This window comes from Centropristis striata, chromosome 8, assembly GCF_030273125.1.
Source record: "Centropristis striata isolate RG_2023a ecotype Rhode Island chromosome 8, C.striata_1.0, whole genome shotgun sequence".
In the NCBI taxonomy this organism is placed as follows: Eukaryota; Metazoa; Chordata; class Actinopteri; order Perciformes; family Serranidae; genus Centropristis; species Centropristis striata.
Window position 1 is genome coordinate 21,770,124 of NC_081524.1, and position 19,523 is coordinate 21,789,646.

Here is a 19,523-nt window from a genome sequence, read left to right on the forward strand (position 1 = left end):
GGCAACGCAACAGATTTTTTGCACCTACATTCTCTGCCCACGTTGCTGATTGGTTCCAGGTCTTGGGGGAACGGCGTGGCTCCTGAGGACAGCTGAGGTAAGAAGGCGGCTAAGGTGAGAGCCAGGATGGCTGGCAGGACGGGTCGAGGCGAGCCAGGCGTCAGCCTCATTTTGGCAGAAGATGAGACCTCACCAGAAACACATGGCCCACAGCAGATTCACCTCCCACCTGAAACGAGACGTAAGGTTATCAGGGTTAGGATGGTTGGCATGTCTGAGCCCCCCCAAGTGTTTTCACAATCACCCAGTGGATACACACTGCTGCAGACTACAAGTTGGAATATATTACAGTTTACCTCAGCCTTAAATCGCATTGGGCTGGCATATAAAGTGCAACAATTATGTGATTGAACAATAGCAGCAATGTTTAAAAGTGCCAGCTAAGTTCTTATTAGCATGCAATGCCTTATGTCAATGCAGCGATGTGATTGAGTGTCCGCTGAACCGCCGAGATGTGAGAGAGCAGACGCACATAAAAAAGAGGTAGATGGAGTCAGAGAGAGAACAGGGCGGGCTGCTGGAGCCCCGGCCGTTTACTGCCACCCAAAGTCTTTCACAGGTGACTTGGCACAATTAAACTTTTGCCTACAGTGAGGAGAACACCTCGCTCCTCCTGCCCTGACACTGGGCCTGAAGGCAGCATTAACTACTCAGGTTAAAGGTCTGTGTGTGATGGAATGGAGACATTTTCAAGGTGTCTCCAACTCTATACACACTGGAATCGGTTACAGCTCTGCATGACCCTTAACATGATAGGAATGAGGATGAGAAGAAAGAAGAAATATGAAAATGATGGCGAGTGATGGACACTTTGAGCTGTGATGCTAAATGAATTATCTTAAATAGAATAAATTGCAAAAATAAAATGAAAGATAGACGACATTCTGCCATCACATATTCTGCCAATCAAAATTATGCATTTGAATTAGGGCTGGGCAACATATATTTATTATATTATGGATATCGTGATATTGTAGCGGTTTGACAGTGCCAGTCAGATCTAATCTGACAATTTTCTTCTGTATTTTTGATTCGTCAAATTTACACAGGACCCATGCCTACCCACGCATGGACCCTACTAACAACCAGAAATTAAGCATAACCTTTTCCAAAGGCGACCCGTTAAACACAAAACACACACACACACACACACACAAGAATTTGCAATGAAACTAGATGTCTGAGATTTCGGATTATGTAATATCCTCAATGTTGATCTAGCGGCTCCATTAGTCCTTATATTTACATTACTGATGATAATAATCAAATATCATTGTGTAAAAGTTTTTATAAAAGTACGCATAGTCAACCCAGCAATATTGCGGTATTTGCTCAAAAAATATTGTATATGTATAATATTGTAATTCCCAGCCCTAATAAAAACATTTTGCATCAAAATATACAGTGTATAGGTATAAGGTACATATGACAAGGATGTGAGGTAATTCATTGGCTAAGAAAACTTGAAAAACATTCCTAGATCTGAATAGAAATTTGATCACGTTTGTTGCACCAGGACCGATTTTCCACTTCATTTTGTTTTCTTTTTCCATTTTGAGATGACGTGAATAGCCTGCTAACAATCATGCAAACAATCAAACAGGACCGAAAACAATTACTCCTTCGTGGCAACCATGAAAGAAAAAAGATTAAGAAAAACATGGTGCCAAAAACAAAGATGTACACACGGTGCATCCTTTCAGAGAGGAGGGAATCATTCATTCTGAATTATCGGAAACAAAAAGAAGAGTTGGCTTTGGATAATTACAAGAGCATCTCAGGAGCTAAACAAAGACAAAGAGCGCTGCTGACGAAAACAAACTTCGCAAACAGAAAATTTGTTACAATACAAGTGACAGTTCTTGACACGTTATCCCACAGAAATGCAGAACAAAAAACAGAAAGCAACAATCACGGCTTCATGTTGCAACCTGGTCCACCTGCATTGATTCAAAATCACAGATTACTATTTTCAACGAGTGGTTTGACAAAAGGGTCCTGCTGAGAGCGGCTGTGGAGTCGGCGCCGAGTGTCTATGTGGGAATAATTAGCAGCTCTGCTTGTTGTGCGCGAGGCTCAGATTGTGCACGAATGTTAATTTCCACATCTGCTTGATATCTGAGGGAAGAGACGGTGGCAGATGGGTGGCAGAGGGATTTGTCGAAACAAACTTCGAACTGCGATGACCTGCGCTCACAGCCAACTTATTCAGGGCAATGTGTCCTCCACAGGGGTCCCTGCAAGCCTTCGCAAATGTATTTACGGTGCCGCTTGGCAATGAGACTTGGGCCACATGTTTTTAAGTGGGAGCAGAAAATTAAGTCAACAGAGACGTGAACTGTCATCAATATTGATAATAGTCTGCTTCATTTAAATGCAGGGGAGAAAGCTGCATTTAGCAATGAGGTCAAGCGATGATCACAACGCAATAAATCCAGGGGAGTGGGCGGGTGTCTGCCTGTGTTTACTTTGCGAATTACAACAGCTTGTGTGGCCTGCCTCGGGCTATATACGAGGACAATATACCTGATGGATTAGCATCATATTCCTTGATTTGGATGGGGATTTTTTTTTCCTGACAAGGAGGACAGCCATTTGAACAAACAGATTATGTTTTAGTGGCATCGCTGCAAGAGACAAATCTCTTAAAAAGTAAAACATTCACGGGCGGCCCACAAGGGTTAGAGGAACTTTGGTCATGCATAAACAAAACAGCTGTTAGCCCCCGAAATACAGCCGCCGAAAAACATCCGGAGCACGTCGAGGGAGCATTATATCCTTGTGAGGAAGGAAGGGAGAGATCATTTATTGACAACCTGGGTACTTAGCTAAAGGAAGGCAGCCAGCAGTGTGATGATGACGGTGCATGCAAAACAAGTGAGTACAAGAGCTTATGCAAGACCACTCATCTACACTGAAACTCTAACACTTCTACTACAAGCAGAGACGCATCATGCAGACCATGCAGTCTCTTGATGAATTTATTATTACCCCGAGCAAGCCTAAGTGCATTAAAGTAACACTTATGCTATGCAGAACTGCACGATGACGAGACAAGAGAGGAAGGGTTTGCCTCAAGGCCGAATCATATTCACGATTAAAGAATGGGTTGTAGGAGTTGTAATGGTGTGGCAAACTGTGAGCAGCACATTAAACAGTCCCATGCAGACGTGTGTGTCATTACTGACACAATGTAAGACACAAAAACAAGCTTGTTTTGGCAGCCAGTTGCTGTCAAACTGGTTAGTCTGAACTGTCATGGCCCTTAGCCATTTTCCAGAAGGGAACAAGTCAAAAAGGGAGGCGGCTCAGTAAGACTAAAGGTCTGTAATGATGTAAAAACAAATTAATGAGCCCTTATTCAGCTCCTCTAACAAAAAGAGAGAAAAGCTGTGTCAGGATATAATCCATCAGGGCAAGACTCACATTATTTCCCAAACACTGACATGGGAAAGCCAGTTCACAGAGAGATTCACAAGTTCATAAACTATGTTTGAGGCGTTATATACTGGCAAATAAGACCTCATAAAAGAACCACATCAATAAATCCAGTTGCAAAAAGTTCCATCTTACACTTAATTTCTGCTCTATAGTTTATTTATCACACCACGTGAAAGTCAAGACTCTGTGCTGTGTAGTTGTGATTTATGTGCCAACAATAGACATGAGTATGTCAAGTATTGGCACTGAATGCTCCACCAGCCTCTTTGTTTTCTTTCTTTGCTCGTAAATACAGCTTACTTTAAATCATAATGTTATTAGGTTGACAATCTTATTAGTTGTGTAAAGATGACACAAAAACATGACATTACAAATTTATGTTTGGCTTATTTTATCAGACAAAGGGGAGGAAAATAAGTTTATATTATGCAAATTAAGTATTGAAGTCCCAGTTAATGCAGCATTTTATGGTGCCATACTATTTTTGCTTTTATTATATTGTAGTCACCTGCAAGTAAAGGACTATATTCAGCAAATTCCTGACATTTAAATTAGCCTCAAATACACAAAAAAACAGCTGCGTGGGTTGATAAAACTTTACAGTGCCTATATTAAAGGTTAAGGCTGTGATTGGGCTCTGTTCCTGCTCTGACAGTGTCCTGAGAATACATCTGGAGTAAAAATGGCTGCTCATCCTATTTGACCTTTTCCTCACAAATGGACGGTGCACAAACACACCTGCCGGCCTTAAGCTCCCGTGTTTACTTCCCATGCAAATGTGTCAACAATGTGTCCCCCCTCTGGAATTCTGAACTTTCTTAATTTAACCTAACACAAAGTCTAATCAGTTAATGACTTTCTGTGCGGTGTGAGGGGGGGGGGGGGAGTGGACGGCTGATGAGCTGACAGCTGTCGAAGGGAAATAAGCCACCGCTTATCTCATCTTGTGTTTGCTCTCAGTGTTCTAGGGTTTGGACGGGAGGGCTTGGATCATTTTGTTTTTAATGAACTGGACTTGTTAAGCCATCTGGGAGACATTGGCAGTTGGGCCTCTTTGGAGGAAAGGGGTTTCTGGCATTCCATTGATTATCTGACATTCATTTGGATTAGCCAACAGGGCTGTGTCTGCGGATTGATAAGATGTGTCCACAGAGAAGTTTGGAGTCTCAAGGCTTTCAGCTGCATTAATGCAGAAATTAGACTTTAATGACAAGAGAATCTTGGTCTTTAATGGTGCCATGGAGGCCAGGGATTCAATTCAAACTCTTGCAAGTAAATATGTTTTACAGTGCTCACATGGCTGGGAATAACAGTCCCATAAAAAGCCACTCCTAAAATCCTAAATTCCAGTTTCATTCTCACTCCAAAGCATTGCACAGTGTGCACCTGTCGACTCCCGGGACGTCTATTTCCTGCCAACACCTCCTGCACACAACTAAATAGCCGGGCATAATTCTAATGCAGAATCACCCTCTAATATTCCCTGCCCTCACCAGTGCTTCAGTGGCGGAGAGGCTAATCCACTCGCTTTTGATAGCAACAGAATAGAGTATACCTCTCACCTCGCACCTCTGTGCACTTGGATATCTCTCAGCCCCTTGGCTGTGAAAATCTTTAAGCCCCACTATCCTCCACTCTGACATATTTGTGGTACACACCGGCCAGAATAATGAGTGAGTGTATCCCTGGACTCCTCGATAATTTCAGACACAATTAGCCACAATAGCCTTTGCTCTCAGCAGGCCATTACAAAACAGCTTCCTAAGCTGGGCGCTGTAATAACACCATAAATATGGTGACCAGATGATTCGTCCAGTGGACGGTATTTTTGAGGACGCAACATTTAAGTTTTGTAATTGTTTCAAAGCGACAGAGAAAGCTTTTTACGAAAAAAGTTAACAGTGTACTTTATTTGTCCTCTTGGGAAAAACAATTGCCATTTATTTATTGATAAATACACAGCAAAATCTGTAGTGTTGTTTTTTCAGTGTTTATAATTTTGAGTTGGTGAGTGTTGATTTTGGAGTTGTTTTTAACACTTGTAGTGATAAAAAAAAAAGCTCTGCCAGCGTTGTCAATCAAGCGGGCTACATGTTAACACCTGACATCTGAGTTAGATTCACTTCAGTTGGAGTTGATTTTCAGATTTTGTGACTTGTATGTTTGGCTCAAGACAGAATGCACTTTTAATATGTCGTAAAACAAAACAATGAATGTTAATTATCACATTAGTGAAAGGAAATAACATGATTTTAGCGTTGAAAGTACACTTTAATGTGTCAAAGTAACCCAATGTATGTTAAAAATTAACACTCACAGTGAAAAAGTGCACTTATGTGGTGTCATAAAACAACACCAAGGGTGTCAAATATTTAACACTATTAAAGAGTTAAAATATTAACACTTTTCAAAGTGTCATTTTAACTCAGAATCCGTGAGAACTATATAAACTAAGAAAAGTATTACATTTAACACTCTGTGAGTTGAATTAACAATCCTGATTTTGCTGTGTACACACGCAGGGATGCATCAATATCATGTCAGAATGATAGGTCACTGCAGCATGAGCAGTTAGGGGCTTGGTGCCTTGCTTAACGGCACACAGGAACATACTTGGCCCTCCCTGGACTTGAACCAGCAACCCAGCCAGTTCCCAAGCCAAGCCACTGCAGAGTGAGCTGCTGCAGCCCAACATGTGCAATGGGCCAACAAAGACCTGGTTGTTGAATATAGTGGAAGGCTGGTGATCAGGGTTGGAAATGAACTTTTTTGTCCACCTGCCACAGCAGCTCCATTGTTTTTGTAGCTGGTGAGTGAAGCAAACCTAGCAGCTACTTGCATATTTTACCAGCATTTGACTGGTGGCTGCTGCATTGTTATATAATTCATGCAAATCAACATATGGAGCGCTGCGGTGGCGCCTATAGATACATCAGGTTACATCAGTGTCTCCATGGCACCCTTCATACCTCCACTGACCTGCTCCAACAACAACTACTCCTCCGCGCTGCCGCGTTGATATCTTTGCTGAAGCTTTTAAAAGTGGCCACACGTGTTGAATGTGAAAAAGTGTAATAATTCTGATGAATGGAAATTCAGTTCCATTATCATTAGGAAATAATAACAGGGTGTCAGGTTGTCTAGTTTTCACTGCTTTGCCAGACCAGTATATGAAAACCTGCCTGATGATTTTTGTTGTTGTCAAAACAACCACATGGGAATTTTAATGTGACAGGAGGAAAAACACCACATGATATGAATGGTGCATGTTGACACAAACACTTCATTGTTTAGGCCTGAGCAATATTGTCCCTCCCTAAACTCCGTTTGGAAGGTTCATCAGACCACCAATCCCACTGCAGTCCCATGACACAAATCACACAGCACACAGCAGCTGCACAGAGCTGTTTTTCTCTCGGTAAAGTTGACTCTGTCTGCACGAACAGTTGACATTCAAACATAACACGTGATGTGAAAAAAATAAATTTCCTGAGGGATGCACCTGAGTGGTTTGTGATTATTGATTCTGACCATAGATATCCGAAGACTCTTTTGTCTGTTTGGAGCAATTCTTTCCTTTACCCAGCAGTCATTTCAACTTTGCACTCAGCACTCTCAAGACAGGAGAAACTTTGCTAATTAGATTTCCAATGGCTAACCACGTAGACTTCGTCTCAGCAAATTGGAATTGGGATCAAGGAGCACTGGGCAATAATTGAGGGACCAACCCCCACAGGACACAGAGGTGACTTGTGTGGGCTAGTTTTCAGACGGGTGTTACATGTGGCGCAAAGAGGTTCATGTAGTTACAACCCAGCTCCGTTTAAGAATTCCTTTAAATGCACCTTTAAAAGACCACAACAGTTTATACAGCTATATACAGCTTTGGAGCCATTTTCTGGCTTTTTAAAAAAATTGCGAATTCACTGAAATTATACAGGTTAAACATTGAAGACAAGAACTTTTTACATCTGTAATTAAAATGGACTTTCAGAACACTGCTTCACACCTTTTCTGTCAATTATGATGTTGATTTCAATGACCTCTTTTCTTTGTATACTAAAAAAGATGCTAAAAACATTACTTCTGTGTATGGAAGTTCAAAAGTTTGATAGAAAAACAAACTGCACCTTAATGGGAGTCTGAGACTGAAAATCCACAGGTTGCAGTTTGAGTAGCTTCATCACATTATTTGTCATTCTATGTTCATTCTTAAGTCCAATGTCAGAGTTTAGATTTTCTTGTGTTACCTGTCACTGACCAGGCAGACGCTGTGTATAAACACTTGACACAGGTGAGACATCTAAGCCGGGCTGTTGAATACAAACATGTCAGATAAAGGAGCTGGGGATTTCGGTACATTTCAAAGGCCCTGCAGTGGCAAAAGCAGAATGGCTCCGGGGGATCGCAGTGGCAACAATTTTAAAAGTCCATTAGCATCCCTGGTCGAAGAGGAGTGATGGCTGGCTTCTTGTCTTTTACCAAGAATAGAAAATCAATGGTCCCCGTAGTCCTTTAGTTCTTGGATTAGTATGTCAACTGCCTGGTGTCAGTATAATGTAGTCTCATTCTCATAGTGTCTGCATTGGAGCATGGCAGGGAGAGGGCAAGATGGCATCCAGGATGAGATGTGTCTGTCAGGGGAGGTTGGGACCCTCCTTGCCATCAATGCCACTCAGTGTGTTCCCAGGGGAACGCTGCTTTAACCTCAGTGCCCACAGAGTTCAGACAAGTGACGGGTTGTCCTGTTGCAGAGGCCATCGATTGTCACCCCATGTCAGACTACTCTACTCTGTCCTCATCGCAGAATCCCCGCAGATTAGACCTTGGTTTATACTTGAGTTTCCATGGCAGATCTTTAGAGGATTGATGTCAAAGTAAAACAAAGCTGACAGGAAGAGCCAAGTTCTGAAAACTGTTTCAGCACCGCGCTGAAACGACGTACGCTATCAGTTGTGATGGCGAGGATGCAAATATCTGCGTCTCACTGAACATCCAATATGCAATAAGATTCAAAATAGCTGGCACACACCCCCTGTTTTGTGCATGGGTATCACTCTCGGAGAAAAGTAGCACTGCCTCCAGTCAGGCCTACTCAGGACTTCTCTCCACAGACAGAGTTGGCCAGACTTCACACAGAGGGATCTATGCAGGACTCAGACAGTGAGACGGTTCTTTGATCGATCTGCAAAACCGCTGCAGGCATCATCCATCGTCTTCATGTCTATTTGCTAAAAAAAAGGAAAAAAAGCCCAGAGGGCTATCAGTGGAAGAAGGATCAGGCCTGCACCAGTGGAATCCTCTCCTTTCGTCGCTTAATTATTTAGATTCATCTTCAGAGAGCGGCATATAATTCCTTGACCAGTCTGCTCTCCCGTCACTCAGGGTGTCCCTTCAATCTCCTGCGGCCCTCATGGCATTTCCAAACGAGTCCTTCCTCTGGGTCATCCAATCAAACAGATCAGTTTAAAATATGCCGGGCAGCAATTGTGCGAGCCCATCTGCCTCATCTCTCCGTCTCCTCTTCATACATAAAAGTGAATGTTAACTACCCCCTTCTCCTCTCAATCTCCCTGTCATCAATAATTCAGAATGTTATTGAGAAACACTACCTGAACCCTGTATTGACAGAAATCCAAGCACTGTCATTCCCTCAAGGGCGTCATAATTGGATACCTCCCGAGGCTACTGCTGCAAAATGCAGAGCAAGAGAGGAAAGCGGTGTGAGTGTTGTTGTTTTCTGTATTCTGTGTGTTTCCATTTTTACCTTTCTATTTCGGGGACTCTAATCTGACCCAAGAGTTGAAGTCTGCCAACTTATCGACTGGAGGACATCCCCCTGGGGATATTTAGAGGTGGGTAAGAAAGTGTCCTAACTTTACAGAGTGGAACTATGAGAGGAGTGGCCTAGTGAAGGGCAGCTGTGTCACGTTATTCACTTGCAAAGACCCACTTGATACGACTGTGTTTGAAAATTTAAAATCAACATCACATAATCTCGTGTCATGCACCACTAAGCCCCATGAAAACTGAACGACAAAAACTGAAATTTCTGCGAGGATGATATGCAAAAAAATAATATACCATGAACAGGTATTTTGAAATTTAAATCTCCGCTGTAAAGTGATTTATCTGAATGCACATCATGGAAATCCAACACCCCTGTTCTCATGCTGTACTCTGCTGTCTGCTTTGCTAAAACAATTGGAAAAAGGAGCTGATATAAAAGGAGAAAAGAGCAGATATAATCTCCTGTCCCAGAACACTTTACACACTATTGTGCTGCCTGAGCCTGTCATAATTCACAGAGAACTGCTGACACCCTACAAGGGCATGAAGAGAGGCACAAGCTAGCCGGATGTAGCAGATATTCAACAGACGAGGCAGGATAAAAATATGCTAATAAAGCGCTTTAATGTGTTGAGGGGAGAAATATGGGAGAGAGAAAAAAGGTTAATCTTTCTTGTTGCCAGGAGATGGGCTTTCAGACTAAACCAGAGCTAGCAGTTTGGGTCAAAGCAAAACTGGTGGTTAAAGGTTTTGGTGATATTTTTTGCTCAACTTGCATTCCCTCCAGCGTATAAACAAACTTGTGGGCAGGAAGGTTGTCTACAGTGCTTTGAACGGAAGTGGTGTACATGTGTGTGCATGTATACTTTCCAACATAACTAATTAAGTCTTTGATCACACTGTTTATATGGTTTTTCTAGAGAGTTGGCTTTGCAAACATTCTGCTGTCAGCGCAGTAGGCAGAAACAAGTCAGAATAAATCCTCAGAAACAAAAAGATAACCTCATCGGTCAGCAGAAATGAGCCTAGCGGGGCAAAATGACAACAAGAATTAGACTTATTGTTGTCTAAATGACAACACAGGCTACTGACCTTACAACTAACCTTGTAACTAACGAGTGTTAGCTTATCAGGCTTGTCATGATTTTATTTGTGCCACAACTTAAAAAAAAATAAAATTAAAAAGCAAGAAATAGTATGGAGGTATAAGACAAATTAGGTATCTCCTCAAATAAGAGAGCAGGGTAGTAAGGAGATAATGTAAAGGAGCTTGACTACAAGAAACAACAACAAAAATGACCATGTGACAAGCAATACACTGACCAATCAGATGTACGTTACTGTTAAAATGCAGAGAAAAACCCTAACAGAAGTAAAGAAATGGACCTGGACAAGCAACTCTCACACATTTCCTTTAAATTCACCTGATTAGAAAAGATGAGAACCATTAAATGCAAAGCCTGCAGAGGTGATGGACTGAGTGGAAACATGTGTAACGTTTTCTTTGCCGTTGCTGGGGATTCTCCAGCTGAGGATCACCACTTTGAGGACTTCACGGTGGCTTTGTGTCCGTTCACACAGCAGCCGACAAAAAGAGAGCGGGACTTCTTTATTAACACGGAGGCTCTTTGATCTCTATCTCCCCTGTGGTACCAATTAGCTTGCTGCACCGTTTGCATTTCAAACTCTTTGCGCTTCCTATTTTGAAAGACATCCTGCATGAATTATCAATCTACCGGAACTTTTTATTCTCTCTCTCTCTCCATGAAAAGTGAATTATGAGTGGCGTTATCTCTAAAAGTTTGGCTCGTTCGGATGATGCGACTCCACGAAAGCTAAAGGGATAAGATATCACATACCTAGTTTCCCTCACTGATCACTGCTGCCATCGCTCAGTGAGAAAACCTTTTATTCCGCTGTGATGCAACGACGAGTCCTCTTGCTTATTTCTGTTAGGCTTGACGAAAGAAGAGGTCGCAGCGTGCCAAAACAGAGCTTACTACTCGAAATATAAAACACATGAAGGCAGAGTTGAGAACTGATCAAAGGAAGATAAATAGCTGTGAAGATTCTTCCACTGCCTTTATCCCTTGTTAGCAGAGGCAATCACACAGCCGTCACCCAGAAGATCCATCCCTGTCACATTACCCCAACAAGATTATAAGGAGGAGCGAGGAGGGGGGAGAAACCACCAAGGGAATGTGTGACAAAAGTACATTTGGGGAATTTCAGTTGAAGAAGAACAAAAGCAGCGAGCCCTGCTTTTATAAATGAATGGCTTTTGCAATCTGAGTGGTCGATGCTGATGAAGGGAAATATAAATCAAGGGTAAGAGTGAGGCTTCTCGGCGAGAGTGCCACACAGAGATAATGGCATCATCATGCCTGTGTGCTTCGCTGTTCCTGGGAAGATTAAACACTTTATCATTGTCTTTGGGACAAACAGTCTCTGTACGTAGAGCATGCATCCAATTATTAGAGCCTTTTTATGCTCAAACCCGACATTCACGCGTCAGCCTCGTCGCACACCAGAAGCTTGAAGAAGTGGAGATGAAAAGAGACAGCAGTCTTATCAGGACAGTGCTACCTTTCAGGGCAGTAGCCCACGGTGGCAGCTGACCTCACTTTTATTACCGCTGTCTCACACTGATGATATCATCTAAACACATAGTGAAAGACCTAGAAGCTTTCAAGCTCGGTTTATCTCATTTTATAGCTCTAACAACTCCGTCTCTCCCGAGAAAAGTCAATGGCCTTGGGCAAGCGTAGACCAAGGAGCACCTCATCAGAGGCTACGACGTGTCGTGGAACATGGGAGGAAGACGCCAGGAACCGGGGCATGAAACAGAGAAATGGGACATGAGCGGTGACAGTGGGAAAGAGAGTAAATATAAATGAGGGAAAGAGAAGGAGAAGGAGGAGGAGGAGGGGGGAATGACAGCGTCTCACAGCTCACTGGTCTGGAATCAGCCAGACAATCAATTCCACCACTCAGATTCAGGTTGGCAGGTCCTGCTTCAGCGGCACTGAGCATCAAAGGCAGCGCAAAATTACCAACAGTGCTGAGTTACTTTAATCATCAGTTAAAGTAGTGAAATGAGACAAACATTTGATGAACAGAAGTGTGAAACTGACCGTTCCGAGGCTCAACCGTCACGCCATTTTTCCAATGGGATTAATTAGATTCTGTTACTTTGGACAACTCTACTTTCATTCTGTTCATCCATCATGGGGAGCATATTTGATTGCTTTTTGAGAATAACACAACGCTGAAAGTGCTGCGGGAATTTTTTAAGATTTAAGAATCAAAGACAAGAAAAATGAGCAATAAATGCACGGTTTAATAGCTGCAAATATTGACCTCTAGAGGATTGTGAAGTTGTCTGAGGACCGGGATAAATCTAAGCTACAAATCCTGGTAGTATCTGTCCCAAAATGCTGCAACACTTATTCAGATAATATCCATCTAATGTCCTGATGCAGCTTAGGAAGTCTCAGATGGGTAAACATAAAATGACAAAGAAGCATTCACATACAGTGAGTAAAAACTGCCTTAATCTTGATTTTGCTTGTACTTTGGTTGGGGTCGGAGTTGGAGAAGGCAAATCACAAGACCCAGTCGGCGATCGGACAGATATAATCTGATTCCAGGGCATCAATCACTGTTGGGCATTGGTTGTGTGCGTGGTGCCAATACTGGCGCAGCAGCACTGGAGTGTTGCTAAGTTATAGACTGTTGGCTGCTTGTCTTCCTGCATGTGTCTGATGTGTTGTGTGTTCCAGCACAGCTCTCAGTCTAGATAATGTAGCCTTCCCAGCACTTAAAGAGGATAAGCTCTTATCTGTCTAAATCCCCAGCAGTCATTAGAGGCGGCGGGGCCCGCTTCGAAGTCCATCTAATTAGAGCTCAAATCATCCTTCCCTCCTTCCAACATAAAGATCTTTGCAATAGACACTGAGGATTATACAGGCATTCTTAGGGTCTCATTATTTCTACTATGACATGAGTAACTATTACATCTTTAGTTTGTAATTCAAGATTATATTAAATATGTTGTAAATATAAAATCTTGACTGAAATGGTCACCATTTCCCTCCGAATAGTTGAAAATAAGCAATGTACTGCTTAATATTCACTGCCAGATGTCTAATCGTTTGAAAATCCATGTTTTCTTGACAGACACGTCTTTAAAGTTGCTTGAGTCAGGAGTCCTTCTGCAAAGCTTTGTGTCACCTCACAAATAAAAAAAAAAAAAACAACACTTCATAGTGAAGGATCAAAGCAGCGCATGTAGTATTCATCTGTCGGCTCCCTCGCCATCCCTGAGCCCAAGTGTTCCACTCATCTGCATTTTAGGTTTTTTAGAGACGTGATTGAAGCAGACACAGGGAGAATAAAAGAAGTTGAGAAGAGACCAATTCGCGCTGGGAGGGCTGGGAGGGAAAAGATGGACAGGAAAGTAAAGACAGAGGAGAAAAACAAAAGCTCCCCTCTGCCAGCAGCCGTAAAGCTGACTCTTGAGTCTATACTTCCCCACCTACTCCTTCTCCCTCTTCATCCTTCCACTGGGTTTGTCCGAGCAGCTATCATAATAGGAAAGCGAGGGGACAAACAGGGCCATCTGTAATGGGGCTAGATACTGGCTTGAGCGTGCTGTTGAGCCTGGGTGGTGGTGTCATTAAGTGTGAGTACGTGATAAATGCACTCTGCTTGTCGGATTTGAGATTCTCATTAGTCTGTGTTCAGGAGGAGACCTGGGGCCATTACTCTTGTGGCTGCCTTGACAAGAGGCTGAATGTGTCTGTGTATAAGAGCAGGAGAGTGTGTGTGCTTCTGTTGGGATGCTTGTATACATAAAAGCATTTAAAATGATGCATCGTGCCCTCTGGCAGCCAGCGTCACAAGTCTTCAGCTGTCACTCAACAGCTGGTTGTATTGATTGCATGTCTTGACAGTCTCAGTAGCATCCGTCAATACAGTTGCAAAGGGGTGGCAAATTTCTGACAAATTTTCAAAAACATTCCATGGGAAGTTAAGCATGGGAAATTTGGAAATATTCTAAATAAAAATAAAAACATGACATTTCAGCAGATTTATTTATATGTAGTACGTTATCAATTATTTTATTGGACAGTCAATTATTTCATTGAACAACATAAAAATGATTGTTGAGTTAATTACTCATCTGTCCTGACCCCACCCACTACAAAAATCCCCAAAAAGTCCCATTCAAAAACGTTAAATGTTAAATGAAAAAATGAAAAGGAGCGCCTCTCTCTCCAAAAAGATCCCATTCAACATGTAAATGAATTGAACATGTGCTGAAGGACTGCACAGTGCATGGAGGGGGCATGGCCTTAGTAGGGGGTGTGGCCTCAGCAGCCCTGCAGTAAGCGCTATGTGCATGTAATTGAGGAATAGCCTGAATATTCAATCATGAATACGATTATGCAAAAAAAAAAAAAAATCCCCAGCTATATTTAAGTTCCCTGTTAAGGCCCAACCTTCAATTTTGTAAATTCAATGTTATTCCCATTTATTCCCACAAATTCCTGTTAATTCCCATAAATTCCGATGGAAAGTTTCCAACTTTCCAACAAAAATTCCTGGAATTTTGCAACCCTAGTCAACACCCATAATTCATGTATGACTGTGAAGGGAAAACGTGAATTTCAAAATTGATTCATAAAATGCAAGCTTGTTGGCAGCATTACTGTCTTGGTGTTTACTGTATCCGATACTTGCATCAGCCGTATATTAATCACAGTTTTACATAAAGAGATTGTTGCTGAATTATTTAAGGAAAAAAAGAGTAGGGATTTCTGAACAAGTCCTCCCAACCATATGACCACATATGTTGTTTGTTCCTATAGGACCCACAGGAGCATTTACAAAAATTGAAACAATGCATTTTTGATGTGATTAATGCAAAAACTAATGCATCATTTAACTAAAAAAATGATTTCAGTTTTTTTATTTTCCCTTATCAGATATCTTCCTTCCATCTCCACCTGCATGGTAAATTGGTTACTTTATTAAATTACCTGACTTATCTAGCTGTGTGCTCTGAGACTAACAACAAACCACTTTCCTATGCCACAGTAATCAGGATTCTCACTGCCTTACGAGCAACCTTATCTGAACCAACACCCACACAACAACAATCCTTTCACCCTCCCTGCCAAGTTCTAATGTGTTCGCCATTATTTCTGTACAGTTCTCCGCTGGACTGTGGCTGCGGCTGCCAGGAGGTACACAAAGGACACATGCTGTGCAACATAACCACTGTGTGAGAATGTCATTTTAAGATATTTTTTAAGACCCGGGTCTTGAACCGACACAATGGAGGCGTGGTATCTTTAAGTGTCCGACAGCAAAAGAATATATGTCCCCAGGAAACATATCCTTTATCCGCTAGAGCTGTGTGACAGTATGTCATGTCAGATTTAGGAAACGGTTCCTTTAATCTGCAGAGGCGATGAAGAAGGAGGCAGCTTGAAGTCTGCTTCCCCTCCCTGCTTCAAAAGGTGGATGAATGATATGGTTTCCTGTTTATACCTCGAACAGGTTCGATTTTCTATGTCTAATTCTCATGATAGGTTTAAAAAGATCTGGGGCCCTTTTATTGAATACATTAGAAAAGATGGACCTCAAATTGGGACCTGAATGCACTGCTTTCTTATTTTCTTTAAATTAATTAATTATCTTTTTTATCATATTATATTGTATATGAGTATATGTTACATATACTATATATATTTTTTTATGTATCCAGGTTATGAGACTTTGCTGTTCCCCTCTGGCTCAGGCCTCCTGGACTCAATCTCTGGCCCTTTTCATATGAGCGGACAATTGGGGGCATTTTGTTGGACCGACATGTTTTTGTGCATATTTTCTTTTTACGTTAATGATTAAGTGGTGGCTGGCTGTCTGTTGCTTCTGTTTTGTTTTATCTGTTTGTTTACTTTTATTTTATTATTTTTTCTGTTGGGTTTCTTCTATCTTTCGTGTACTGTATGTGTCTGTATATATATGTGCCAAAACTTTGCATAAATAAAAGAAGGAGGCAGCCACCGGTCTGGCCTGCGTCAGTGGCTGTGACAGTCGTCTGGACGTCTGGGCCGATCAATACTCAGAGATGAGCATCTGCCCGGGTCTCCTGTTACTGTACCTCTGTCCTCAGACTGTTCTGCAGCCATGTGCTGCAGGCTCATATCGGCGACGGGGGCTCATCACGGGACAACACAGGAAATGTGATGCCACATAGGGCGCCCGCTGACACTTTAATTTGTCAACGGTGATAGGGTTTGTCAAACTATTCCTGGAGTTCATCAGCCACCTGGCCTTATTTGCTCACTCCGTAGATGACTTTTCAGCCCTCTTGAGAAATGCTCCGCCACAATGACCTTGATGCTCAATCGCTGCATATTTTTCATTATGTACGAGCCTCTGTGGAGCGGGCACTGTATGTTATTCTTCGGTTCAAGACTATGCGGTGGGTACTGATGAACCTGTTTCAGAGCTATAAAAAATGTCCTCCTTAGATATCTGACACCATCGCTTGCCGAAAAAAAAAAAAAACAGCAATGAGGTTGCTCAGAGAGCTGTAAAATCTAGTGAGATAAAAAAAATCACACAAAAACTCAAAAGCCAAGCTGAGAATGAGATACAAGCTTTCAGGCAAGTGTGCATAGATTGGAGAGGCAGAATAATAAATAGAGAGGTAAACAGAGACAGGTAGTCAGACAGATTGTTTGGAGTTCTTCGGGGGGATGTCTCCAGTGTATTAACAGGACTCCAACAACTGTAAAGTTTCTGAGAAATCCGTGTGCTAATTTAAGCAAAAACTCAAAAAAAAAATCAGTACTGTATCCAGAGGGACAATGATCGGGTTTGCAGGTTACACCAAAGGAATAAATTAGCATTATTTGAGAAGCTTTAATGCTTACAAGTACATATTTACACTGTATCTTCTACAGTAATTTGGTTTGTTAAGTTTATTTTTATGTGATTTTAGATATTTATCTGCAGCAGAGTTTTGAATGTAGGTCACTTTGCTTTTTGGGACAAGACTTATCTGGAACTAAGTCAATGTAAAACCCAGATTCTAAAGAAGTTGGGATATGGTGTTAAAGGTAAATAAAAACACAATGTATCAAATTTAGAATTCAGAGTTTATATTCACAAAACAGTTTGAACCCTAACCTCTAAAAATACACCTGTTTGGGTAGGTGTAGTGGTAGGGGAAGGGTTAGCCCAAAAACATTTGAGCCAAAGATTCTAACAGAAGAACCGCACGGCCAAAATACATGTAAAATACAGGCTTCATTTGAAAGGTAACATCTCTGGAGACTTAAGCATCGATGCCCTTGAATAAAGTTGGGCTCACTGAATCCACAACAGTCTCAGTTTTACAGTCATGCCCAATTCATGAAATCCCCAGGCTGTTTATGGACCCGAGTATGCAGAAATATCCACATACAACGTGCAAAAATAACATTTTACTGCATTAGAAAAACTGTAGTTTTTGCTTTGAAGTGCATAAATCGTGCATGTCTGTAAAGGGGAGACTCGTGACATGCTTGGTACCAATGGATCCTGTATATTATATATATCTTCTTGTTTATTATGATACCAACATATTCTCTGTGGCCTTACAGTCTGCTGCAGCCTCTGAAGGAAAATTATCTGCAAAAAGTCAACCGTCATTACGTAAATGGCCTAGCCTGGGTATACCCATACTGCCTTGCGCGCTCAAATTTTATTTCGAACCTCCATCCAGTCTGGCAACCAGAGAGGTTTCTTAGCCCTGTTTTAGGGATCCAATCACAGAGTGGGGAGGGACGGCAAGACGATGACGCGTACTACTCTGCACTTGGAAGCTTGTAGTTTTCTTACGGATCCAACATGGCTGCTGCAGACGCGAAACTCTCTTTAGCTGTAGATGGTGTTTTAAATAGTTTAGAGCGAAAGTTGAAAGGCGAAAGGTCTCTCGGCGGCTCCGCTGTCCCCCGGCTCGTAGCGAGATCACCGGCGTTACGGTAGCGGGGCTATTAGCCGCTAGCGGCGCTAATCACCGGCATTATGGTAGCGGGGCTATTAGCCGCTAGCGGCGCTAATAGCCCCGCTACCATAACGTCGGTGATCTGGCTACGAGCCGGGGGACAGCGGAGCCGCCGAGAGGCCCGCAGCAGCTTGTTTATTGCCCATAAAATCAGTGGATGTGTGTGGCTGAATGACATGAGGGGGAATAAAGCGTGAAAATAAATAATCTTGCAGAAAGCGAGAACTGGAGAAGCAAAGCAGCAAGCAACACTCTCAAAGACACACACAACAAACATCCATTTCTGTTGCTCTACATACGTCATCCGGTATAACTGATACGATTGGCTAAGAGCTACCTACAGACGCTTTTGATAGACATTCTAAGCGCCCAATAAACGGCTCCGGAGGATCGTAAACCACACCTCCTTCCAGACTAGATCTCATTTGAGATTAGTCTGGTGTTAGCCAGGCTATAAATGGCCAGTATTGAGTATTGAGGAATGATTACAGTTTTCAGTATTCATATGGACACCTGACTGTTTTAAGACACACTTGAGAAATTGTGAACCTATCCTTTCATAACTGCGTCCCACTGTCCCACAATTAAAAACTCCAACTGGAGGAATTCACAAATGAGGCATTTCTCTGGACGAGAAACAAGGAAGAGTCACTTTAATCTCTGATTTCATTTCCTTGCTTCTGTCTCAGTAATTTGGAATTGGCAGATGTCTTCTGTCTGTGCTTAAGCCCTGCAGCCATATGCTCTTGCTGCCCGGAGCATGACACAAAGGCTTTTTAATCAGTCTTCTCAATGACGGAGCACATTCTGTCATTAAAAACACAAAGCTTTGAGCCTGGCTTGAGCCTCTCGCCCCAAGTCCTTTGACTGCAGCTAGGCCTGAGATTGCTCCATCTATTGCATGACTTACAAAAAAAGTAAAGTTTAATTCATAAATGTGTGGTTTTCTGAACTATTTGAGCTGGCTGGATCCTTATAATACAACACGACACAATTTTCTTTCTCAGTTTGGGTAAAAAATGCATTTCTGCCACACCCTGAAGTCTAATATTCTGCAAGATTGTCTGTATCTGTGTGCCAAAATTGTTTCTGGATAAAAACGATTGTAGACAAATGGAACACATTTAAAAAATAAAATAAAAAAAAACTCTACTTACTGAACCTGTAG

The 19,523-nt window shown here is 42.1% G+C and overlaps 1 protein-coding gene across 2 annotated transcripts in view; it reads right to left on the reverse strand.

Moving 5' to 3' along the window:
- The window catches only part of sema6e (sema domain, transmembrane domain (TM), and cytoplasmic domain, (semaphorin) 6E), a 176,154-nt gene that overhangs the window by 77,810 nt on the left and 78,821 nt on the right, over positions 1 to 19,523 (reverse strand). For both annotated transcript variants that reach the window (XM_059340224.1, XM_059340223.1), the window contains exon 4: positions 29 to 229. In XM_059340224.1, coding sequence (XP_059196207.1) covers positions 29 to 170 — 142 coding nt within the window. In that variant the 5' untranslated portion in view covers positions 171 to 229. The remainder of the gene's footprint in view (positions 1 to 28; positions 230 to 19,523) is intronic.